General features: G+C 42.6%; 1 protein-coding gene across 2 annotated transcripts in view; it reads left to right on the forward strand.

The window, feature by feature from the left end:
• The window catches only part of adcy8 (adenylate cyclase 8 (brain)), a 57,296-nt gene extending 34,806 nt beyond the window's left edge, over positions 1-22,490 (forward strand). For both annotated transcript variants that reach the window (XM_020617688.1, XM_020617689.1), the window contains 10 exons: positions 3,638-3,738; positions 4,237-4,438; positions 6,041-6,130; positions 7,173-7,345; positions 8,284-8,362; positions 12,432-12,590; positions 18,076-18,222; positions 20,298-20,390; positions 21,059-21,173; positions 21,879-22,490. In XM_020617688.1, the coding sequence (XP_020473344.1) occupies positions 3,638-3,738; positions 4,237-4,438; positions 6,041-6,130; positions 7,173-7,345; positions 8,284-8,362; positions 12,432-12,590; positions 18,076-18,222; positions 20,298-20,390; positions 21,059-21,173; positions 21,879-22,378 (1,659 nt within the window). In that variant the 3' untranslated portion in view covers positions 22,379-22,490. The remainder of the gene's footprint in view (positions 1-3,637; positions 3,739-4,236; positions 4,439-6,040; positions 6,131-7,172; positions 7,346-8,283; positions 8,363-12,431; positions 12,591-18,075; positions 18,223-20,297; positions 20,391-21,058; positions 21,174-21,878) is intronic.
• The last annotated feature ends 4,034 nt before the right edge of the window (positions 22,491-26,524 follow it).

The raw sequence follows: 26,524 nt of genomic DNA on the forward strand, positions 1-26,524 counted from the left end.
ACAGTGACCGAAAGTTTTTTCTTTCCTATCATGAGTAAGCTAAAGGCACCTGTGGTACTGCAGAAAAAATTAAGTAACTGAGGAATTTTATGGGTAAATAAACACACACACACACACACACACACACACACGTATGGAGTCTGATGCATGCCACCAGAATAATTACTGGCTAGAGTTATTAATTAGTTTGTTGTTATTATAAATTGAATTTGCATTTATATGATGCTCCAATGAATTCAGGTGATCAGTAATTCTGCTTCTGTGATCAGTAATTTCCTTTCTGGTTTAAAATTATGAAATAGTATTTTCTGTACAATTGAATATGAATTTTTAAAGGCTTTGACATTTTGTGTTGCTCTTCCATTTACCGCCAGCCTCTCGTGTTGCATCGAGCTCACTGCGTTTCCGTTTTATAGCGGGTATTGTTTGGAAGAAAGTCATGTATAAAGGCTGTTTATAACTGTTTGTGATTACTTTTGAAATGTAAAATATTCTTACTCAAGAACAAAATAATTGGATAATTAATCTGCAGATGTATTTTGCTAATGTTTATTTTATTAACTTAATGAGTTTGTCGTAGATCAATGTTTTTCAGTGTCTTCTGTGAGAAATTTCTGAAGATGCACCGAGTCAGCGCACTGCGTGAAATTTAATGCTCTAGATTATGATAGTTTTTCTAAAAATAGTCATTTATGAAGTAGTTCTAATAAATGGCACACCTCAGACTCCAGGAACAAACACAGGTACCTGAATCAGTAAATCCTCAGAACAAAATGTGCTTTTTTTTTTTTTAAAGTTACTGCCATTATTGTGCGGAAGCATTAAACCAGCTCAACCATGTGACTTGTGTGTGATTCGGAATTTTAAAAAAATCTGCTTTGAGCTTTTCTTTGTAGTACAGGCTAGACGGCTGGGCGAGACATTGGTGTTTGGCAGCACAGATTTGTTTTGCCACGGAGCAGAACCCCCTTCAGTTTACTCATGACCCAAAGTCCATGGACCTGTGAACCTTTTACAGTCTCATGGAAACGTTGACATGCTCAATTTTTTTTCTTTTTCTTTTACAGGAGTGCGTTGCATTCACTAAAGAATTAAAGCATTTCTGAGATGTTTTCTCAAACTTTTGTCTTCTGTGTCTTATAACTAAAACCTTACACCTCATAATTATGAGGCCTTTACCCTGAAATAGTTATAGACCAATAATAGAGTTAATAACAGCGAGAGCAGGTCACTAGATATTGATGATGTACTACTTTATTTAAAAAATAGAGCACATTTATAAAGAAAATCGTGTTACCACAGCTGAGTTATGTATCTGAGAAGACAAAATAAGATAAACACATTACAGGAACACACAGAGCACAGTAAAACAGCTGAGGCTGTAGGAGCTACGCATAGGTTACTGCTTTCTAACTAAATATAGCCACAGAACACGTAGTGTGAAGTTATTACAAAGGATCAACATGAAAGGCAGGACTATGATGACACCTGAATTTTAACAGATCTCTGTTTGGTCAGTTGACACAACCTAATCCTGAGCAGCCAAGCACCGATGAAGTCCACAAAACCTTATTTTAAATTCTAAGTTCCTAAAGAAATTTGAGAAAAGTTTGTAAAATGCTGTACAACACAAGAAAGCTTCTTTATAATGTAACAGTGCTATGATGCTGTCAGAACAGGGAATAGCTTTAAGGGAAAATAAAAGTAGAAATCTGGATTTCTAAGGAGTTAATTTGCTTTAAGTCCTCTTTTTGGGGGGGGCTTGGCAGCATTTTAACTGATTATGTAACCATGGTAATTCTCTTACTGCTCTTATTACAAGATGTTAAGTTATAATCATGAGATATGGAAGTCATAACTGCAAGAAAATGTCTCTGAATATTCTTTTTCTTTGTTGAATGCAAAGCACCTCTGTAGCTTTTTGTCCAACTTCTCCCCATTTTTTTGGTTCTTTGACCTTTGAGTTGACCTTCATATTGGCCCGTTCCCTCCTCTACATTTGTGTTTCCCTTTGAATCCCTCCGCCATCTTCAAAACACTTCCAAGAACCTTATCTTTTTGGTTGACCTGTTTACCTCTTCAGTAAGTGTGCAGTGATTTGCTGTTGGCCTCTTTCATTTTTTTGCCAAAGTTGTGACGAAACGTGAAGTATCCTCTTGCTAATTTCCCAGCACCCTATAAGACAGAGACAGAGCGAGGACGGGGCAGCAGGGGTCACCGGGGTGGAAAGGTTAGGACTGAGATGTGTCTGGGTGTCAATCCAGATTGGTGACTTATCAGTCTAGAGTCTGACAGCAGCACCAGGCTCCTTCAGGAAATGTGAAGGCCCGTGTTCTCAGACACCAGACAGGATTCTCCTTTTATGTCAGTAAACCCCCCAAAGATCCTGAAAATAAATCTGTTCAGCTCAGCAACAGCTCACTTCCCTGCAGTGGTGGAGATTTCATTCATTTCTAACTAATTTAAGCAAAACTTATGATGCTCATTTGTACATCTTTGTGCATATCAGTTCAGCATTTTGGAAATTAAGCTCATTCCGATTTTCTCCACAGTTAACTAAGAAGATCAATAACACTCTTATGATTGTGCGTTCAGTAGTGGAGCCCTGGAAGCAGTTAGCTTGGCATAGACACCAGCTATGCTTGCCAATATAATGTTAGTTACAGTATATAAATAGAGAACAAAGTGACATTTTTACATTTCTGCCTGCATAGCTCTAGTGAGCTGGAATGTTTCAACTCTGGCTCCTATTATTATTCTAATCTAATTCCTGGAAAGAAAGCTCAGTGTTCTAAGCAATTTGTTCAGACCAAAAGAAACTCTGGCTCATCAGGATGATCCCTGACAAGTACTTTAATACAATAAAACGAAACTAGTAACACCACACTGAACTACAGATACAAGTCATGCAATCCAAAGTTCCTTGAGTAAAACAAATATTAGAATGAGCTGAACTGACAAAATTGGAAGTACTGCTATTTAAGATTGTGTTAATGCTGAAAATTCCCACACTGCAAAGCATCTTTTGTCTCTGTGTTATTTCAGCTAAGTTCTGTAAAACGCCAAGATAGATTTTCTCATTTTAAATGTTGAATCTGTGACACATTCAGTAAATTTAGCCATTTGACAAAAATGACTGAAGTAAAAAAAAATGCTGAATTATTCTGAGAAATACAATGGAGGAACAGTAGGTATCAGAAACAAACTGGGTTTAACTGTGGGTGACTTCCCTGCCACTGCTTTTCTTCCATTTTACTGTGGTTGAGTTGTTAGTGTTGATATTGAAGGGCCAATAAAATGCTTGTTATTAAGAATAATAATAGAAATATTTTTCAAATGTCACAAATATTTTCGAAATCCATCTCCCACCTCAGTGTATTCTGAAGTCTCTGACTTGGCTAACTGCTAACAGCTAACAGCTAGCACTGTGCTTGCTGGCTTCGCACCTCCCCAGGACCCCACAGCTCACCCATCGGCTCCTGTCTCTCTCTAACGCTTGTGGTTGAAGCGTTGCATGCGTGTGTGGCGGTGCACTGGTGTGTCTGAGGTGCAGGTTGCTGTGTTCAGTCTTCTCTGTTTGTCTGAAACCCTGTTTCTCTATCTCTGTCCTCTGCTTCATTTCCTTTTCATGGTGCAGTACTCCCAGATGAGGGATGAGGTGTTTAAGTCCAACCTGGTGTGCGCCTTCATCGTGCTCATCTTCATCACAGCCATCCAAAGCCTGCTCCCCTCTGCCAGGTAAAAGAGTATAGACAGTTTTGACTATGATCACTGATGGTTGTTTTCACATTTAACAGAGCCACAGTCCAGGTTAGCTTCTGTTTTCTTATTTTCTCATAAAGAGTTTAATTTTAAGGGTTTTGAAAGAGGATTCTGTCCATATGCAAAGATAAATGGCTGTTTAGCATTACTACTGTGTTGTATTGTTTAAACTTCCTAAGTATGCTGCTCATTGGTCGGTCAGATGTGCCTGTCAAATGTTTAGCAGGGTGCTTTTGTTTGCCCCAGATAGATAATATACTCTGGTTACAGTGTTGCTGTAACCACACCGAACGTATGTGCTGTGCTTTCCTCTTGTTGCTATACAATGACAAACTGATGTTATATTACCACAGAGCAAACACTTAAGCTCAAGCTCAAACGTTTTCATCCCAGAGCTTTGCTTTAGTTTAGCAGTGATAAGAATGAAAACTGCAGGTGGTATTGTTGTTATTTTGCCATTTGCTGTTTCTGCAGGTTGGTAACCATGGTGATCCAGTTCTCCGTCCTCATCCTGCTCCATTCCTGCCTGGTCCTAGTTACGACGGCGGAGGACTACAAGTGTCTGCCTCTGGTCCTGCGAAAAGCCTGCTGCTGGATCAACGAGACCTATGCTGCGCGAAATGTCATCATCTTCGTCTCAATCCTCATCAACTTCTTGGCAGCCATGATCAATATAGTGAGTTACGTTTCCACCTCAGTCTGCTTTGTTTTTCAACTAGTTTTCCTTGATCATGTTTCTGCAGACATCGCTGTGAAAACCTTTTAAGCTTTTGAGAAGTTCAGTGACCTGACAGGTGCATCAGAATAAAAAGAAGCTCCTGCACATGGTCCAGAGGTAACAGCTGGAGCCTATGAGTAGGAAGTGTAGCTCATCAGTATGTGTGTAATCTATTACATTACTTTCCTATACATCATATTACCTTATTGTGTCCTGTTCTTTTCATATGTATCTTTATCTTTGTATTTAAACAGACCCTAAACTGACTAGAGATGAGTTTTAAGCATATTTTTCCATTAAATTAAATCCAGGTTGGGCTTTCACACAATGAGTATTATGTGATCAGTTTGTGTTGTGGAAGGGTTATATGACTTTTGCATAATTTTGAGATTCATTCATTCAGCAGCCTTAATCTGATCTGAAAGCGTGACCTCATCGACCCCGGATTAACTGGGGCTGCCAGCTCTGTTCTTCAGTGGGGCGACATCCGACACGAGGCGTTTCTTAACTAATGCACATGAAAGAAGCTGATAATTAGCTTTGGGTGCTGCAGGGTCTCTGATTGGATCTGATTACACAGCCCTGAGAAACAGAACCTTCACAATGATTTGCAGAGGTTTGTTTGTGTACAAGAACTCAGAGAAACAAAAAAATCAATTAACATTCTGATTATTATTAATGGTAATGATGGACAACCAACCGGTAGCATCTAACTGACACTGCAGAGCCCGTGGTGGCATTTAGGCGTCTAAACCACTGGGATTTTTTTTTCTTTAACTATGACAACAAACTGTCTCTGACTTTAACCAGATTTTAGTGCCTGGAAGAAACCATAAGAGTTATTAGTTCATATATGGAGCCCAAAACACAATACTGTGGACAAAATACAACATAGTTTAGATAAAATTAAACACTGTTTTGCAGTGTTAGAGCCTGAGACATTCACCATGATTATTTTGTAACTTTGCAGATGTATTCATAAAAAAATGTTTCCTCGTTATGTTAATTAAAATGCATAACATTGTTTCAAAATATTTTTGCTGCTGTATATTGGAATAATAGTTTTAAGCAGCAGGGTCACGAGAAGAGAAGCCGCTGAAGTGTTTTAAACATAAAAGAAATAAACAGCAGAGACAAGTAAGGCAACAAAGACAGCAAAGCAGTTGGGTAGTTTTCAGAAAACCAGCTTTATGTCCCCATGCACCCCAATGTTCTTTTGGATATGACACTGTTGTCCTGCACAGTGAAGGTGGGGGGTTGACCATGAATCCCCTCGGAGCAACAGAATACTCAGTAACTACTTGTGTCTTTAATATCAGATTTTTATGTCATATATTGAAACACTTCAAATAAAAATGGATAAAATCTGAAATTCAAACATGTTACTACTAATAATGATCCCTCTGTATTGACTGTGACACATCCCGACTTGCGTCTTTTCATGTTATTTTTGTCACTGCTTGATGAAATCATGTATGAAAAGCCATTTTGGGTATTTTACACTGATTCTGCATTAATTTAATGCCCTGCAATGACAATGACCCCATTGGTGTCTCACAGCTGTGGTGTGACTTCGACAAGTCCAGCACCTTGAGGAACCAGACGTACAACGAGTCGGCCTCCATCCCAGACATCTGCTTCTACCCAGAGGTAGCGTCTCAGTGAGGTCAGGTCTGAGTTTCACAGCCAGGTCCATCTGTTGTGTTTTGTCACTTGTGCGACTTCATGACTCAAACCTCTGTGACATCAGCTCTCAGCTCTCAGACAGCTGCAACTGATGGAGCCATCAGAGAAAATATTTGATGCGTTATTTTGCTCACACAATATGAAGCTGATTGATGGACCCAATAAGGGAGTAACATTTCTATAGCCCCGAGCTTTGTTGAGAGGTGCATATGGCTGCATGAGAACATTACAAATATGTTTACTCCTGAGGGTCAAGAAGGCCTGTGTGTGTGTGTATGTGTGCATGCACAGAAGAGCTGTTTTAGATGTTGAAAGAAGAGTTACTGTCTTTTTCTAGCTGGAGCAAAACCACACTGGAATATTAAATTAGTTGATGCTTTTGGAGCAATGAGATAAAGATAAATAATTTGAGTGTTTTTGTCTTCTCAAAGGCACCACACATGAAGATCAGCTCAGTCTGTGGTACCGACTCAGGGTTTAGATGTGCATGTTTACCAGACAGGGAGAGTCTGATTAAAAAGATGCTAATGAGTTGCTTAATGGGAAAGTGTTTTGGCCAATACTACAGACTAAAGCCAACTGTTTTTTGTTGTTTTAGTTGCAGATTGATTATGGAAATGTAATTCTAGCTGGAATACCACATAAACAATTGAGCAGTAGGAAAGCTGACCTGCTTTGGCATTTAAAATGTTCTTTTGTGACTTTAGGCTGAATTAAAATTTTCAGAAAGCATGCTAGCAGGTGTGATGTTGTGTGTTCACCGTTGTAGTTCAGTGTGATTGCATGCTAACATTTACTAAACACAGAGCACAGCTGAGGCTGATGGCAGGGTCACAAGGTTTGCATTTATTTGGTCATAAACCAAATTATTAGAGAAGCTTTGTGCGTGAGCATCTGAATCACATCCCACTCAGTCTTACTTTACATTCTCAATTTAAAGCAGAGTAGGTTGTTTAAATAAAGGATGCACCTGATGAGAGTAACCGTGCCCTTGTCTTATTCCCAGTATTTTGTGTTCACCGGGGTCCTGGCAATGGTGACGTGTGCCGTGTTCCTGCGGCTGAATTCTGTGCTGAAGTTGGCCGTGCTGCTGGTGATGATTGCCATCTACTCGCTGCTGACCGAAGCTTTCTACACCTCGCTCTTTGTTCGCTACGACACTGTCCACCACAACACAGAGTGAGTGGCACATACAGTCACGTTCAGCTGTCCCTACATTTGTTCATTTTCTTTCTTTCTGCCTGTACACGTCTTGTTTGACCAGGAACTCAGCAACAGAACAGTTTCCCCTCCACAGTCACAGACCTGATTTTGTTCCCCTGTGTTTGCTGTATAAGTTTTGATACTAATGTAGGTAAATTAGTCAAACTAGCTCCTTAGTGCTTGCAAAGTCCATATTAACAAAGTGCACATATTAAAGTAAAGACTGGTCCATTAATGTCTTTTCATTTCTCCATCTGCCTCTGCCTTTTCAAAGACGCATCAGGGAGCCAAGTTGACCTTTTTTGCCTGACATAAATGTTGCGACGAAACCCATCTCACAGACATCCCTGGTTATAATACATTGACCTTTACAGTGACTGATGTATGAGAATGAGAATTTAACCATGAATAGACCTGTTAAGATAAAAAAAAAACACTCTACACAGTTTGTAGGCAGATTCTCCTGGGAAGCCAGGCTGCTGTTTCATCTGCACTGCAAAAAGCTTCAGACTTAATATAACATTTATTTTCTGTAGCACACACTCCCACTGCAGAGCCAGAGGTTTGTTTGCACAGTACATCATTTATGTTGTTGTTTATTCTAGAGCTGAAGCAATTAGTCAATACACAGAAGAAGAATCTGCAGCTATTTTTACAACAGATCAGAACAGAAGTATTAAAACAGCTACTTACATTTGTCAAACCTCTCCTGCATAAATAACACTTGTTTTCAGATTTGTATGTTTTAATCCTGTATTAGGTTCTAGGTTCAAATCAGAACCTGCTGATATTTGCAATGCAAACAGTAAAGCAGCAGCTCGGTTTCTGAGCTGTATTGTTGCAAGAGGATGAAACTTGTTCTTGTTTGTTAATAGACTATTAAAGCTTCTTCTTTTCTCTTTGTGTTCACACAGAAACTTCCTGGGAACCAAGGAGACGTCTCTGCTCCTGATGGCCATGTTCCTCCTCGCTGTGTTTTACCACGGCCAGCAGGTGAGATGGCAGACTGAACAGTGTCGGCTAAATTAAATTCCTGTTCAAAGTATGTTCACCTGATCTTGGCCCGATCGTAGGAGGTGTCACATCAGAAAACCTGTGTGTGTCTTTCAGAGAAGCACTGCTCAGTTATCTCACTGTAAAGGTCGGAGCACTTGTTGGATTATAGACGTCACTGTGTAATTCTCCTTTGTCCTGAGTGGGTTTGAGCAGAGCCACTACAGAGTCTGCTTTAATGAACTTTTACTCAGTCCTTCTTTAAAATGCTGCTTCAAATATCACGCAGTGCTCAACCTTGGAGTCTTTGTCTGAGGGAACCAACGACTGCGCTGCCCTGAGCCGGTGGGGCTGAGCTTTGTGGGGCTAACCAATGTGAAGGTGTAGGTAAAAACAACAGGGACCCTTTCCTCTAAAAGGGAATAACAGAGAGAGCAAGAGCGTGTTGTATCATTTGTGTTGTTATGCAGCTGTCTAATTAGCCATGGCCCTGAAGTAAGAACAACAGAGGAGACGAGAGACAGCTGCAGTCTTGATGGTGTTCGAACAAGACGAGCAGAGAAGACCCATCTCTCAGTGGAACTATGTGTGTCAGTCCTCCAGCTACTGCTGTTGTTGTTTTCTGCAGAGTGCATTATGGGTGGAGTTTTGCCTGGCTACACACTACACACTGTGTTTCCAGCAGAGGTTTCTTGGCTGCTGACTCCAGTAGTAGTTTGTTGTTGGGTTGAATGTGACTTTGAGCGTATGTCAGCATTAACTGCTACACGAGGCCAGTCCCACACTCCACTCTGCACTTCAGCTGCAGCTTCAGTCCTCTGATAAGCAGCAGTGTTAGGCTGTATCGCTGTGCGATATCTGACCTGAGCTCTTCTGATACAGAGCAAACCACAAACAAACCTCTTCTGTTTCATTATACAAGCCAGTCAGATAATGATACAGTTGGGCACCAATCTGAAGGCAACTGGCGTCAGCGTGGTGCTTTCATGCTTTCTTTGTGACAGCCTTTGTTTATGTGGTTCAGGGCATTCAGGGTGTTGGTCAGAGACGGAGGGGAGACGGCTGCAACCGAAGGTCCTTTGTAGTCCCATGAAAGTAGAAAGCAGCTGCATTTGAAGTCATCATCCAGCGGCATACTGGTTTTCCCGGGTGAATTCACCACTTGCTGGGCAAAGCAGAGACGACGGCGGCTCACGGCAGGAGGCCTGTATCACTCCCGGCTCTGGCTCTGTGGTCCAGTGTCCACGGCTTTCTGGCTGTGTGCCAGGTTTAAATACGGTGGATGGATGGAACTGGTTCTGGGCTGTCTGATCGGTATTACAAACTGTCCTCATGCTTACAGCGGGGGCCATGTTACAACCCAGTCTTCTAGACGTGAAATTTGTTTTCAGGTCATTTGAATCGTTGAAAAGGTTTTTGAGGATCAACATAATGACCAAGTGTTTGTTTTGAGACATATTAGAGGAAGCTTAGGGAAAAGTGATGATGGTTATATTTTAAAAATCAACACTGATTCAAAGTATGAGATTTGTTTGTGTTGACCTTTTTGAGTCTACATTATGTAGATACAGTAGTTTGTTTATGCCAGTGTTTTTGGTCAATATCCCCTGAAGTCAAGTTGAAACCTCGTTATTTTGTCTTACATTTGTTCTGCGCTTGCTTTACATCGTAGAGAAGACAAGGAGAAGACAAGGAGAAGACACAAGTGAGGAAAAACGTAAACTCACACAAGAAACCTGGGAGGGCTTTTAGCCACATTTGTTGGCTGACCACCAGCAATCACAGGTGTCACCAAATTGGCCAGAACTGAAAGCTGAAGATTTATAACTTGAAGGCAGGTGCTGGGGCCTCGATTTGTTACGGCCCATTAGCCACTGTCGCAGCTAGTGGAGCCAGGGAAACCACGTCTGAGCCGAGAACTGGCACTGGGGCGAAACTGAGGCGGGAGAAGAGGAGCGAACTGACCAAACAGTAGTGGCTCTCTTTGTTTGGGTACCCAGCCACAGACAGAGGTAGTAATGATGTATAACAGAGGTAATATACTGGCAAACAGAGCAGCTTTGTCCTTTGGACTCTGGAACAAGGCTTTTCAGTTCTTTGGAGCTGAAACCTCACATCACCATCCTCTGTGCGTGAACATAGAGGGTGTGAAGACGTTAATTAGAGCTTTCTCTTCCAGGCCTGAAGTGAATTTTTTTTTGTGGGGGGGGTGTTGCTGTGAATATGAGCCTATTAGAGATGGAGGAGACTATTGCCCTCTTATTCCTCTTCATCAGGATCTCATCCTCACTCAGTGCTTATTAAATATGTGTTGTGTCTGATGTCTGCACAGTAACCAACCATACAATGTTTACACACACTTTGCCTTTACATTATGCTGTGAGCCTTTTAATGACCGATATAACAACAGACCAGTGATTATAGTCTAGTTTTAGGAATCACAGGATAGAAGACTCTTTTCTGACTGTATGACTGTATGACTGGTCATGTAATACAAATGAATCAATTGATTTAAGCAGATATTTGACACTATGAAGCTGGTTTCTGTCTCCAGAAGCAGCAGATGAGGCTCAGGCGTCTTACATAATAAACTAATGGCTGCACGCTGAAGAAGCCAGATGAGGTTGTTCTTCATTAAGGCTGCCTCCAGTCAGAGCAGTAATTATATTATCGAGCACAGTGAACATAAAACGTTTCATTACAAAGCTATAAACAAGGCTTTTATTTTGAAATGGTTTTTTTTTTTGACACCCCACTTTTCTACAAAATCATTTTAAGACCATAAGATGAATCGCGGCCTCTGACTGGCAGTGTCAAAGCTGCAGGGCCCAGTTATCCAAATAACACAAGTACTCTTACTCCATTGCACTGATCAGATATTGTTTCTGTTTTAGATTAAGACTTCACATAATATTTTCAAACACAATGCATCCTTACTGTTAAGACTAAACCAGTGGTTCCCACACATTTGGACCAAATGGACCGGTCCAAATGTCTGCGACTTGTGATTTCCCCTTTAAACTTCTCAGGTGGCTTCATTTCATCAACTGATCAAGGTCCAAACAGGCATCAAAAGTTTAAAAAAAGCCTTTAACCCTCTCACAACCTCACAGCTGTATCTAGTGAAAAGCAAAGTTGGAAACCACTGGACTAAACCAGCTACTATATATAAAGTAGTTTATGTTGGTTAATGAGTGAGAGAGCTGTTTTTTATACCACCCACCCTCATTACCCTATAGATAATGCAAGCCTGCAGGCTTTGCGTTTCTAAATGAGATAAACAGAAAATGAGATGGAAGTGTTTGTACCTCATGTGATTAAGACACGATACTGGTTAGAAAATGAATCGCAAAACAGTTTCCCCTAACCCCTCCAAAATCATTTTCTCATAAAAGTAAGAACTGAATGCTACTTTTCTTTGTCTCTAATGTATTCAACAGACTTCTTATTAATTGTGCATTCAGAAAAGTAATTTGTGTTGCCTATTAAAGTCCTTTAGCCATGCTCTGGATTGATCGCACTCTCCTGTGTCTCATAATTGATCCAGCCTTTAACAGATATTTTTAATTTAGCCGTTCATTCCAGAAATGCAGCTTGGCCTCTCCATCATCCCAGTGATGTAAGCAGACTTTCTCCTGATCTTTGGTATAAACAGTCTCGGACCTGCCTGGGAAGTCTGACAGAGGATGCGAGGAAAAGTGGAGAAGGAATTTTCTGGTCTAGAGAAGTAGCACAAATGTGTTCAGAATCAAATCAGATCAAAATTCATTTATGAAGCACATTTAAAAACAATCAGGTTGACCAAAGTGCTGAACAAAATCATTACATCTAAAGCATACACACCTTGCTACAGGCAACCAAAGACACTGAGACTGCATTAAGAGCAGCGCATTAAAATGTGTTTGAAATACTACAAAGAATGAACAGCCTACATGTGTACAGGGTTGAAAGGTGGGTGTTTACTCCCTGTTCAGAATAGTCTTGAATCACACAGAAATGATGAGGAGCAGGTTCTGCAGCGACTGATAAACGTAACCTTTTGTCTGTTTTGCGTTTTGCCTGTCTTCAGCTGGAGTACACAGCCCGGCTGGACTTCCTGTGGCGTGTCCAGGCCAAAGAGGAGATCAACGAGATGAAGGAGCTGCGAGAGCACAATGAGAACATGCTGAGGAACATCCTGCCCAGCCACGTGGCCCGACACTTCCTGGAGAAGGACCGGGACAACGAGGTCGCTGCACACTTCACTTGTACATTTGAGTCTTTTCTTCACACGGTGCACTTGTGTCCACAGGTGGTCGTCAAGCCTGCTGGATGTACATCATCAGTCACAGTAAACAGTTCCTTATCTTTTGGTTTGTTTGCACCACATCATCACATAAAATCTTCTTTTTGTTGGTGCTTGAGGATGGTAACTCCAGATTTAGCTCCTGAAATGCAGCCAAACTCACCTCAGTCTTGTTATGGGAAATAGCATTTGATTTACTTTTTAGCAACTGATTTGACTGTTTGTCAAAACAAACACTTGAACACACCAACAGGGAAGTTTTTCCAAGCGGCAACCTCTGAGACTGAGAAATGAAGCCAGTGCGGAAGTCTTAAAACCTGCATTTCCTGGAATGGCCACTTGAGGCGAGTCAGTCCCTGTAAACACCCACGTTAAAATGCCCAGCATTACAGCCCAGTATGGCAACAAGCTTCAGAAAACCAATGATGAATTATATGAGTCTTCAAGTTTATTTCCAAGCCCTCCAAATCAACTTAACCCAGTGTAGAAGGCTATTCTATGGTCTATTACACATTTGGCCTTGTTTCGTAGTTTTGTTTATTATTTCTGTTAGTTATTATAAATTCTAAATGTTGAATTTTAGCTGATGACGTTTGTTGGACTAAGACACACATTTGAAAACAAGTAAAAAGTTCATCCAAGAAATCTGAACCACTTTATTTGGAGGTTACCTGAACCGTCCATAATAAACCTTCATTGCAAGTCAAAGCTGAAGCAGAAAGGTCAGTGACAGTGATGGATGTTTAACCACCAGCGTTTGGTGCCCAACCAGTCTCATCAGGCGTCTTTAGCGATATTGCTGCATTTCCACATCTCGGGTATTAACTCTGTGAGTGCAGTGGGGTTTTCACAGGCAGAAATAATAATCGGCTAGGAGAGTACGCTCAGGTCTCTCAGTGAACCATTCACCAAACCACAGGCCAAATGTGAACCTATTGCTGAGTCCTCAGCACAGTGTTTCTGTGCGGTGCCTCCTCCTCTCACACTTCACCTCCGAAGTCAGTCCCCTGCATTCAGTGCACTTTGTTCCCTGAGCCTCGTGTTCCAATGGGCAAAAACCTCTGTAATTGCTTTTCAAACAACTGTACAGAGAGAGAGAGAGAGAGAGAGAATTGGTGGGGCGGTTCATCCAGCCGGAAATCTTTGTGAAGCTGGGGAGCTTTTTTTGGTCGTATGCATTTGATTCAATTTTAATAACATGTTGTCAGTCAGCAGCAGAGAACACAGTGATTTGTCTCTGCACCACAGCAGTGACTCAGCTGCCCTGACTCTGCACAGTCAAACTTCACAAAGTTCCTTTTTGTTCACCTTATCTCTGCTGCCCTTTTCCTTTTGTACGTTTAATTCCCTTTTGACTGGAACTATTCTGCTCTCATTTAAAGACTAAAATGAGAACGCACACAAAGCACAAATCTTATGGGTCGTTTGTGAAGCTGCTGCATTTGTGCATGTTTGAACTCCAAATCATACCGCTGTATCAAAGGTCTTTGAATGCATTTTGTTTGGATTATTATGACAAAAGTATATGGACAGTTTACGTCACAACCTGGCTGCAGGGCCTTGCTTCACTGAGTGAGGTCTGGCTTGATGCTGGTGCCTGAGTTCATCCCAAAGTGTTTGACGGGGTTGTGGTCAGGGCTCTGTGCAGGCCAGTCAGGTGCTTCCAGACCAGACTGGGAAAACAGTACCAGTATCAGTGACAGCTTCTCCTTTCCACGGTTGTTACACGTATACCACAGCTCAGCCACGGTGGTCTGGTACTGATGTTGTGTCCTGTGACAGTTTGGAACTTGGTGGCAACTGATTTTTCTTGCCTGTGTTGCTCACAGCTCTGCAGCTGAGCTGCTGCTACGCCTAAACGTTTCCACTTTCACCTGTAACAGCACAGAGAAGATCATGCAACACTGACAGCCTTGCCTAGAGATAGGGTTGGACAGAGCCACGAGGCCTTTGGTACAACTTATGCTATTGCAAATGTTTTCCTGGTTGCATGCTTGATTTTATGTACCTGGTTCCAGTGGGAAGTGGTGTGCACATACCTTTGGCCATATATTATGGTTTGGTTTTCATAAACGACTGAAAGTTGGTAAATGTTTCCACATGGGACTAACAGTTTAGAGCCACGTCAGCTCTGTGAGGCTGTGCTTGGGCTCAGTGGTGCGTTGAGCTAAATGTCAGTAAGCTAACATGTTCACAGTGACAACAGTGTTTAGCAGGTGTGCTTTTCATGTTTAGCATCAGAGTGTAACATTTTCACAGCTTAGGCTGACGGGAGCATCTGTGTAGTTGTGCAGGTATTTGGTTGTAATCCAGAGTGTGAGACTAAATAATACGGACCACATGATGCTGTTAGAGAAGAAGCCAGAAGATTCCCAAAGTCATTCCGCTTCATCCTGTGTGGGCCATGAATAACTCTACGGATCTATTGTGATATTTCAGTTTAGGCCAAAGTAGCAACTGACATTGAAAAAAATCATTAGTTTTAATGAGATAAGATTAATTACACCTTAAAAATGAAAACGTATCGACGGCTGATCACTGAGTTCCTCAGTAATAAGGTGACACTGTTAAACCGAAAGCTGAGATGATTCGGGGTGCATGTTTTTAAATACTCATCACCAGGACTTCAAATTTAAGAAAAACTCAAATAAGAATTTACACTTTTTTTATGTGAAAGAAAAGAAGAAGACAGCGTCTCTCTCTTCTTTCCCACCTGCCTTGTTCTCATTTACCAGCTCAATCATGCCTGATTGTGCTGCTCAGGGGAGACGGCAGCTATCACGCACTGGGGTCAAATCGCCACATTGTCCTCATCGGGCTGCTTCGTTATCACCGCCGCTAATCATCCGCTGCGTCCCAAACAAACAGGGAGGGGCCGTTGAATTATGAATGTCAGGACAGCAGAGCTGGTATCACTCTACTCCCGGACCTGCTGCTAATTAAAAAGGACATGATTAAAAATGCATCCATTAGGATGGGTTGGGTCCTAATCACTCTGTGCATTATTAATCAGCCTGTTTGTTGTTGTGTGATTTAGATACTGGGGCTCTGCGTTATTAATGAGCTCCTCCTCCTGAGAGGTGTTGGTGATCTTTGGAATTAATCCGGTGACAGAAGTGTCATTTATTTAATTTCCTTTTCTTTTTTTAGGTATTTTAAGTGACGCTGTTATTTAGTGTTTGCAGCAGTTTCAGTTACTGCTTCCTGTTTCTCCTCTGTTGTTTGTTTCAAATTTAAATGAGAAAGGTTATGTTGAGTTAAACTTGTTGTTGCAGGCATTAAGCAGGTCCTGTAGGCATTGTCCGCTGTTAGAGATGCATCAGTGTGACTTGCTTGAGTCAGACTATGTCGTGTCAAAGACCTTCAGATGTGTCAGACTTGTGAGGACACACTATAGCACACAGACCTGACAGGCTGAATATCGGAGGACAGGGCTGCACTCATCCAAAGCCTCACCATAACCTCCCAATAAAAAGTGTAGAGAACACCTCGGTGTAGTTTTACCTTTCACAGTAAAGGCCTTCCACCGCCTTCACGTTGGGAAGCGACCATGTACAAAGCAGTGCTGTTCTCTTTGTCGATGGGGCAAACCTGAGGCCTATGCTGAACAGGTGATTAGGAGAAGTAAAGCTTTTATAAGTGGAAACATCATGGAACAAAGGAAGGCTGTTTTCTGACAGCACCACAACAAACACAGCAACAAAATCTGAATCTGCTCCAGTGAAGATACAGGAACATGTACTGTAACCACCTCCACAAACCCCAAGAGAGAAATCTCAGCAACACATTGTATGGAGCAGCACATGAAGACACCCTGATGAACAAAGGGAACAAAGGGAAGGTTTAACTTGACCATAACACAAGCATGTTGCTGTCCTGCCTCCCCGGACGACCCCACCCTGCTGAGCTGCTCCACAGCTCCCTCTGCACAGAGTTTGATACACCCACACTTCCACACACACAAACTAAATGTAAAAATGTCTTTGTCTCTTTTGTAAATGTTTGTCTTGTCTTTTATGTTATGTCCTTTCTCCCGTAAACATGTTATTTCATGTTGAAATCGAAAGCATTATGACAGTATGTGTGCGAGTGACCTCCAAACATGTTTCAGCTTGGAGAGGCATGTTACTGTGAAACATATTGAGCTCTTCAGTGGAACAACACATTCCTAACACTTTTGGTGGGTGTTACTCTCGTTTGATGGCCGTCAGCGCCCATCTATGTCGTGTAGAAAACTCCTCCTGAGCTGTAGTTTAAGAGGCTTCGCTTCACTCTGAATACTCACTGACATTATCTGACCTAAAGAGATGCAGCAAAGAACCAAGAAATGAAATTAGTCAGACTTTAAACAAGTTCCATTTTGAAGCTTTGACTTTGACTGAGCTCATTAAATGTATATAATGTCAAGAGGATGTCACAATGAAGTCACTGGCTTATTTTTGTACAGTAAGTGTGTAATTATGTTAAAAAGTCAAGCCGAGCGCAGAGAGCGAGGGAGAAGCCTGATGTCTTCTGAATTATTAACTTGAAATGTTGGGCTCTGGATGGACATTATGTTTACCAGCCTATTATTAAAACATCCCCACGAGGACGTGATGAGTTCTGCATGTGGCATGAATGCAGTGTGTGGAGGTGCAGCTCCATGTCAGCAGAGCTGGGTCGTCGTGTGTCAACACTGCCCCCCAGTGGAGTGGTGCAGCCACAGCCTGCTGCGACACACACGTCACCCACTCTGCTACGTGTGCTGCGGTGTCCCAGGGCTTCTGAGCAAGGCACAGGAAGCTCAGCCCTCAGGTTCTGGTGCAGATGCATTCATTTATTTTAAAGCCTGACTTTTATTTGCCCAGGTTGAAATCAAACAAACTGAAGAGCAATGGAAAGGCTGTCTAAATGAAATCGCCTCTTCCTCAGAAACAGTATCGATGCTGTAAGAGCTTCAGCTGAAGTGTGTTGTGCTGATGCATTTTTATGGCCTCTACCTAAATCATCTAAAACAAATCTTCGCGAAAAGATTGAGGTTTTTTTTTTGTCATGCTTTCATTTTTTGCTTTAAACAGAACATCACCTCATAAAGATGTCAAGGTGAATGCTTTAACCCTCTGTATGAAAGTGTGTGTCCTCGTCCTGCAGGGACACAAAAGCATCTTCACAGAGTTTGTTCATTCTGCTGAATCTTTTTCTAATCTCACTCTTACAATCTACCTCTCGATGAATGAACAGCAGAGTCAGAATTAGTCTTTAAAATCAGAAACTTGTCAAAGTCATATTTCATAATAAACCATGTTACACCACAGAGACTAAAACCTGGGCACCCTGTATTTCAAATAACTTGTATATAAACAATAAATCATGCTGACTGAAAGTATATTTTTTTTATCAAGGAAACATGGCAAGAATGATTTCATTTCATCCGCGTTTGTCCCCGCAGGAGCTGTACTCGCAGTCCTACAACGCAGTGGGTGTGATGTTTGCCTCCATCCCAGGCTTTGCTGACTTCTACTCCCAGACTGAGATGAACAACCAGGGAGTCGAGTGCCTGAGGCTCCTCAACGAAATTATCGCCGACTTTGACGAGGTGAGACTGCAAGCTTTGAAGTGCACCCACTTCTACTTCGGGCCAACTTAGGGCCTTCTTTGATAGAAACATCCATCGTGTTCCCCGGAATACTTCAGACCTGATTAATGCAAAGGCAGACAGAACAGGACAGCTCACATCTGCGGGTTATCAGCAGGCATTTCTCTCAGAATAGAACCACCACAGGGACTAAACACTACACAGAATACAAAATATTATCTGGAGCTTCCTTCCACTGCTGATTTCCCCAACGAGTTACAGAAGGATTTTTAAGCATTGCAGTATGTGTAATGCTACAGTAGGATTGCTGATTATCAATTCAAGGTCTCCACCACAAATGTGTTTGTCTTCCTCTCTTTAAAAGAAACAGATTTTCTAATAAAGAGAAAAGTTCACCACAAACAGAAATAGAAAAAGACTACCAGCTGAGCCACAGTGGTAGACCTCTCTGCAAAACATTCAGGAGGTTTCCTACACCTCCTGGAAAACTTGAATGCTTATGTATCAGGTCTCGCTCCTGTACAATGCTCGGTTTGTTTCATGCCAACTCTCAACAATGTTAGAAAATGTTTACAGTGAAACATTACAACAAAGACACACCGTTTGGATCATCAGTGTTTTTGTAATGAACTAATGCTGTGTAATCGGCTCACAATTATGCCTGCAGGCATCGAGACACAGCTACAGGCAACGGTCAGTGTCACAAACCTCATCCCTTAGTCAAACAAAACAATGTTTGTTAAAAGAGATGATTAAAAATTCACTGACTAGCTAAACTTCATTTAAAAAATCTTGATCTGATGCGACTGTCTAATTGAAATCAGATTGAAGTTTATATTTGGCTGAGTTCAGGATTTGCTTTTCTGGAAAACATGACCGCCTTTGTTTGTTCGACTGCTTCAGCTGAAGCTCTGCACATAAACAGTGTCCTGGAGCCTGGCACAAAGACGGGCACTGCAGGGAGCAGAAACAAAGCAGGGGTAAATGTGAAAGAGACATCGTCTCTGCTTCAGGCTGAGTGTGAGTTATCAGTCTCGCTAAAGTTTGTGGAAACTCTCACACAGCCCGGCTCCCTGTGGACAGACTGAAGTCGAGAGGAACTGACTGAATCTCTGAACTTCAGTAAGTTTTTTACTGAAAGAAACCGGGCAGACGCCAGCTGTACTTCCTGCTGCCTCAGGCTACGCTCACACGCCAGCTGACTTCTTCTCTCCTCAGGGAGCTCTTGTTGAGGGAGTGACCCATATAACCAGCAGCAGAACCAGCAGCAAAGCAGTTAATCACATGGGAGCACATGGAGGCGAATATTTCCACAACTAACCAGGAGCTCCAATGTGCCACGTCGCGCTTAGACCAGTCTCCTTGTTGAAACGGGGTTGTTTCTGTTTCTGGTGGTGGTAGTTTCAGACGGTGAGGTTGGCAGGATCACACCGGAGTTTTCTCTTGAAGCAGGTTTAGCAGCTGGTACTTGTTCAGCCACGCTGGTGCTCAAGTCAACTACAATTTGTCTAACTACTATGTATGCTGTATTCATACAGTATGTGGCCGGAGGCAGGGAGTTAAATAGTGTATCATAAGTGGCATTTGCACTTGAGCAAATGCCACTTAGTTTATTTAGTTTTCCAGCTGGAGGACTAGAGAGTCTCTGAGTCCTGACTTTAGTTCTGAATGTAAAATGGGTCCAAACCAGACTTCTTCTGCCAAGGGATGTTTTTCAATCATCAATTCATCATGTTGTTGTCACATCATCCAAAGACATACAGTGGTTTGTCCAGTGCGAAAATGTCTCTCATGAATAATTGGCACCCACCACCCTGAAGCTGAATTGACAGATGATCACAGTCTAACCACAACAATGTGTAAACAAAAACGGCACTGACACATTTTGTCCAGATTGCTTAGCCCTGGACCCTTGACTGGTGGGTTCAGTTACAGTGTACAGCAGAGCTGCAGGGTCACAGGAGTTGGGGTAGTTTCATGTTGGACGTCTTCAGAATCACTGAGCGCAGCCTGTAAGCGGCTGAAAGCACAGGTTCTGAGATCAGGAACACTAACTGCTGCATCACTTGTCACAGCTGCTGGGGGAGGAACGCTTCCAGGACATCGAGAAGATCAAGACGATCGGCAGCACCTACATGGCCGTCTCCGGCCTGTCACCTGAAAAACAGGTGAGACCCTCCTGTCTCCTGCTTTGCTCACTAACTACCCCACTATTACGAAGCCTTTGTTTAACTTTTTTCCATGTTTCAGAGAAAATGCAAGCAGCTGACCAGTCAGTTTCTGTTGTATCTCTGTAGCCACAGGGCGCTGAGGAGCCATAACAATGTGTTTTAACCTGAGGACTATGAAGACTGAAGAAACTTCAATTTGTTAAAGACTTTAGTGTCAAATGTGTGAACACAAGCACCTTGGTCCAAATAATACACAACCTACTATCAACAAATGTTTCATTTAATTCACAGTTTAATTAGCTAACCCTCTGTACTTGGATACTTTGTGATTCTCCAACACACAGATCTGGTCATGCCGTGGAGCATCTGCACTCTGATGTTCAGACCTGCAGTCAATCCACCTAAGACTTAAACTTAGCAGGCAGATTAGAGACAACTGTGCCAAATCTTGTAAATAAAATACTAAAGTACATAATACTAGCAGCACACTAGTCATCAACTGTTTCCTCATGCACCTGAATATGCGCATGTAGATGCACAGCAGTGGCTTCCTCATCCAGCTCAGTGAGAGCAGGACTGTAGGTGCTCAACCTGCTGCAGATCTGATGCTGGTCCAGACGTCGGCTGACTCAGACTCTTCTTCTCCTCTCCTCTGCCTCCCACAGCAATGTGAAGATAAATGGGGTCACCTGTGTGCGTTGGCAGACTTCGCCATCGCCCTCAACGAGAGCATCCAGGAGATCAACAAACACTCATTCAACAACTTTGAGCTGAGGATCGGTAGGAGCTCATTTTGGTTTTATTCCTCCTCGTAAGGAGTTTCTTTTTAATTCAACTCCTGTATTCATGTTACAGTTTTATAAATTAGAGAGCACCCTTGGTCACCTGCCTTAAGAAATGGCACAGAATTGTTGATTTTCTGTAGGTTAATCAACCAATTGTTCCAGCACCAGTTTTAATGCTGTTCCTACAAATTGACTTCCTCTGTGCTTAGAGTCAAACATGTTGCCTATTATGTGATAAAGTGGTTAAAAAGCTGTTCAAATAGCCTCTGGGGTGTTGTGTAACAATCACAGGTTTGTATATAACCAGGTAAATCCACATGTTGTAATGTCCCAAATTCTTTTTTTAAACAGAAAAACTGGGGTGTCATGCCAATAAATGTCACACAATGAAGATGTAGCAATGTAAAGTAAAATTTCATCTGCACGTGCGCACACACACACACAATCATCATGGACACGGGATGGATTCCACCCATCACAGTATTTATACAGCAGACCAGGTTTTCAGACCCTTGTTTGGACCCGTCTTCACCACCTGTGTGTTAAACTGTGACCTTTTCTGGCAGCACATCACACATCAGAGTTACAATGTGTACAGACATGAAAATCAGATGGAAATTGTAATTCTGGTTGTTTTTGACTAAAAATCCATAGAGAATAAAAACAAACTCATTAACAAATCTCCCTGTGTCACTGGCAGGGATGGCCCACGGCTCGGTGGTGGCAGGTGTGATTGGAGCCAAGAAGCCGCAGTACGACATCTGGGGGAAGACGGTGAACCTGGCGAGCCGGATGGACAGCACGGGTGTGAGCGGCAAGATCCAGGTGCCCGAAGAGACCTACCTGATCCTGAAGGAGCGTGGCTTTGCCTTCGAGTACCGCGGGGAGATCTACGTGAAGGGCATCAGCGAGCAGGAGGGCAAGATCCGAACGCACTTCTTGCTGGGCCGGGTGCAGCCCAACCCACTCATCCTGCAGCCACGCAAGATCACCGGCCAGTACTCGCTGGCGGCCGTGGTGCTTGGCCTAGTGCAGTCTCTCAATCGGCAGAAGCAAAAGCAGATCCTCAATGAGAACAACAACTCGGGCATCATGAAGGGCCACCACCACTACAACCGGAGGACGTTGTTAGCGCCCGGTGTCTCTGAGGTGGGAGGGGGCCATCACGCCGAAGCAGCTGACAAGACTGAGCTGTCCTGAAGAGCAGACTGGAGTTTTAGTTCCACACAGATTTCTCAGGGACAGAGCTGCTGCTCAGGCAGAAACAGTCCCAGATGTGGAGTTAAATCTCAGAATACCGGTTTCTGACCTAGAAAATGTCTCTTATGAATAACTGGCGCCATCTTATGTATGTAGGTCACCCACAGAGGCATGAAGTTGAATTGACAGATAATCACAGTCTAATCACAATAAGATGTGAGTTCAGCACAAGTTATTCAGTTCTGTGGTTATCTGTTGAGTTTCTGTCCAGTAGCAGCAGCATTATGCAGCTGTGGTTCTATATCTTGGTCCTCATTTGGTTTATTTCACACATCTGCAGGTGGAAAACACAGTAGTGCATCGGTAACGGCAGAGAAGAAGATGATTGACAGCTAATTCTCATGGTTGTAAATAATGCAGGTTTTGAAAAATCAGTTTGGTAAATGATTCATGAGGAGGGAAATCAGTATGTCTGACCACACAGTGAATGTAAACACGAGAAAACTCCACAAACAAGCAGGTGAAGGTGTAGCATCGTGAGAGACATGCTGCAGGTTCATTTTGGATGGGCTGGATAGTGAAATGAGCTCCTTTCTGGACAGAAACCAGTCTCCTGTTATGAGGATAACTAGCCTCACCAGTAAACTAACATGCTAACCTGACAAATGTCATGAATGTCACAAAGTTACGTCTCTGCTCTTTTCCAGATTTGCTCATTCACCCAGAAGTGCTTTGAAGATGTTGCTGGCTCCTCCCACTGGGGTTTAACTCAACCACTGAGGCTGTTCCTGCAGTTTGAAACAGCTCTGCTTTCAATGAATGTGTGTGAAACTGAAACTCCACTGCGTCTGTAAAGGAAGAGGGGGAGGGAGACATGGTGGGGGAGGGAGGGAGGGACTGAACGGGACCACTCCGTTCTGTTTTCATCCACCCTCATCTGTTCGCTGTCCGTCGACCGATCCCCTCAGACTGTCTGACGTTCCTCCTGTTGTTTCCCCTCTGTATGTCGCCCGGTCACCGACCCACCCCCATCCAGAACCCCTGTCCTGCCCTGACCCTTGCCTGGTGTCTGTTTCTTTTTTGTATTTCTTTTATATATGAGAACACAATAAAAGGGGTCTAATTTTTATATAAGCCTCGTGTCCCTTTGCCTTTATTTAGTCCCATTTTCACAGCCTGTCTGAGCCCCAGACAACTTGGTCAAATGATTTCTAACATCAAAGTACAACTCAAAATTTGTAGGACTTATGATAAGACAACTGGGACCAGGAGCCAGGGGCCTGTAGATATTGGTGCTATTTCCTCTCTGGATGAGCGTCCGCTTTGATTAAGAATTGATATAGAATCACAGTGAACACCAGCTCTTGTCAAGGAAAAATGCTGCAAATGAGGAAGACCAATAAATGATTGTCTAAGAAGATGTTTGGGGCAGCCAGCAGTGATGTCATGAAGTCCTGCAGTGCACCTGTACACCACTGCAGCAAGGTGAGAAGTTCAACCACTGGAGGGAAGCAGAAAGCACTGGGTGGTGAGCACAGTCAGGATAGTGTACCATTCTTATACGTTTTAGCCTCCAGACATGTTAAGATAGAAAATACTGGTGGGCTTTCTGTTGCTGATTTTCACTGAGATGAAAATCGGACCTGAGAGGGCTTCGTGTGACAAATGTAGTTGCCTTCATTTCCACACCAGGAGAACAACTCTGTCTTGTTCCTCTTGAAAGGTTTTTGATGAATCACTTCATCAGACAAGCATGAAGAGGAAGAGCTCTAACCGATAGCAGACACCTGCTGGATGATCCTAAACCATCTGGTCCCTGACCGACAAGCTGATGGCTGATTATCTGTATCAGACCTGATGGGCTCCGTTGTTCAGCTGCAGACGTCTCACACACTGTTCTCACTGACCAGTTTTGACACAAGTATGTGAAATCTTCAAGGACTGAACTAGATTAGAAAGACTTAAAACGTCAAACCACTAACTAGATATGTAATACATCAAATAAATTAGCCTTCTTAAACTTTATACACAACAAAGTGTAATTGACCTGCTACTGAAACAGTCCTGCACCATTTATCATTGTATTGTGTGCATGGAAAACGTTAACGTTCCAGTAAGGAAAAGTCAACAAGCTGTCAGACCCGTTTGTGTTATAACTCTTCCTTCTGTGAGTTAACACAGTGAGCAGGATGTGTGCAAGTGTTCATGTCATTACTCATTCAGAAAATGTTCTCAATTTGTTTAGGTGATAAAATGTGAAAGAAAAGTGCAAGTTTCAGTCACAGCATCATTGTCAGAAAACTTCCAGGCTGTGATGCTTCAGAAGGATAAATAGACCAGCAGACCCACAGCATCAGGTGGGAACAGGTGGCGAATGTGCATCTGAGATAGAGTTGCATTCACTTTACTGATTCAACTGGTTGGGTGCAGGCGAGACAAACATTTAGACCACTGTAACAGCGTTGTTTCTTCTCATGAACTTTCTGATTAGTTGCTGTTTGTCCAGCTTTGTGTTCTCTGTGACATAAATCAGTTTGGCTGCTAAACAAGCAGGAATAAACGCTAAGAGATGGGACAACGCAACTCCTCCACAGTAAAACATTTCCAGTGAAGGATTATCTCACTGTACAGGAGCCAGTTGTCATTCTGGAGCAGGAAACTGAATCTTGACATCTGGTAGAACAATTAAAAAGCAGAAACTGTGATGGTAATGAGAAAACATGCTATCGTTATCTGATTTGTTGTAGCCGTACGTGTGGACTCACAAAGTCATCAAGCCTCCTGCAGTGTGTGAATCCATCCATCAGATGGCAGCAGACGCCCAGTCAGACTCCTGCAGCCAGATACTTCAGGCTGGTACATATTGACCTGTCTGTGACTGCAGCCATATTTCACATCCCACCCTTTGTTACTGCTCTGTGACCTCTGACCCCTTCCTTAACGATTACATGTGAAGAATTTAAGGACATCGATGAGCAATCAATCATTTGCTCAGATTTTAGGGCTTAATAAATACAAGAAACTAGTCTGGATGTGATGTCATTAGACTGTAACATAACCAAATTCAGTCTACATTAAAAACCATTATTGATCAAACACACACATAAGCCTGGGGACAGCAGGAGCAGTGTGTTTGTCATTAGAAGCACCATACAGGAGAGGGAAATGAGACAAGCAGTTTGTCCTGGAGGTGTGTGGTGACCAAATGCTCTGCTGACCACAAGCATAGAAAATGGTATGTGCCCACAAACTGCTCCACCATCTTTCAAAGTCATGTTAGGTGAATAGATACAATGATAAAGCCAAATAAATGTCACTGTTATTGTCACTAGTTCTTGTGTATATAGCAGCTCTGATGTTCTCCTGCACTAGTCTCTGCTTTAGGTGGGTGTTCCCAAATAGAGACATCACCAATGAATAAATGTGTAAATCAAAGCTAACGGCTCGGAGCATTCGGTCGCCACACAAACAGCCTGTGTCCAGGACAAATTGATTGTGCGTCTCTCGTTTCCCTGCCTCATATAGATTTTCTGTTGGCCATGAAGGAGGAAGAGGGGGAAACAACGGAGGAGGTAGAGACGTGGAGAATGGAGTTGCCATGGCAACCATTGGCACATCAGGGGAACACTGTTGCCTATGTACTGTATAACTGTGGCAATTAGTGCACGTGTTTGTCAATTTCATCTTAATTGTCACTGCACAAGATATCGAGACAATGAAATGCATCGAGACAATGAAATGCAGTTTGGCACCGGAACAGCAAGTAGAGTAATATTATGGATGAATATGTACAGTGGTGCTATAAATAGGGACCTATATGGAAAAGTGACAGTACAGGGGTGATTCACAGTCCGAGGAACAGCTGCATGGAGGAAACTCTTCTTTCACCTGCTGGTGCGATTCTGTGATTGCTTGTGGTTGGGGTGAGAGGGGGTCTTAGCATAGCGACACTCCAGGCCTTCTGGAGGTGTCTGATAGCAGGTAGATACCAAATCCAGATAATATATGTCAAGGTCAAGGCTCTTTGTCTCTCCTGTAAGAAATTATTTTGGTTTGAGAGACACACCATTATTAACACAATGAATAACAATAACACAATTTAAAACATCACAATAAAATACCTTCCTGCATAAGAGAGACTCAACT

Source organism: Monopterus albus, unplaced genomic scaffold, assembly GCF_001952655.1.
Source record: "Monopterus albus unplaced genomic scaffold, M_albus_1.0 scaffold193.1, whole genome shotgun sequence".
Taxonomy (NCBI): domain Eukaryota; kingdom Metazoa; phylum Chordata; class Actinopteri; order Synbranchiformes; family Synbranchidae; genus Monopterus; species Monopterus albus.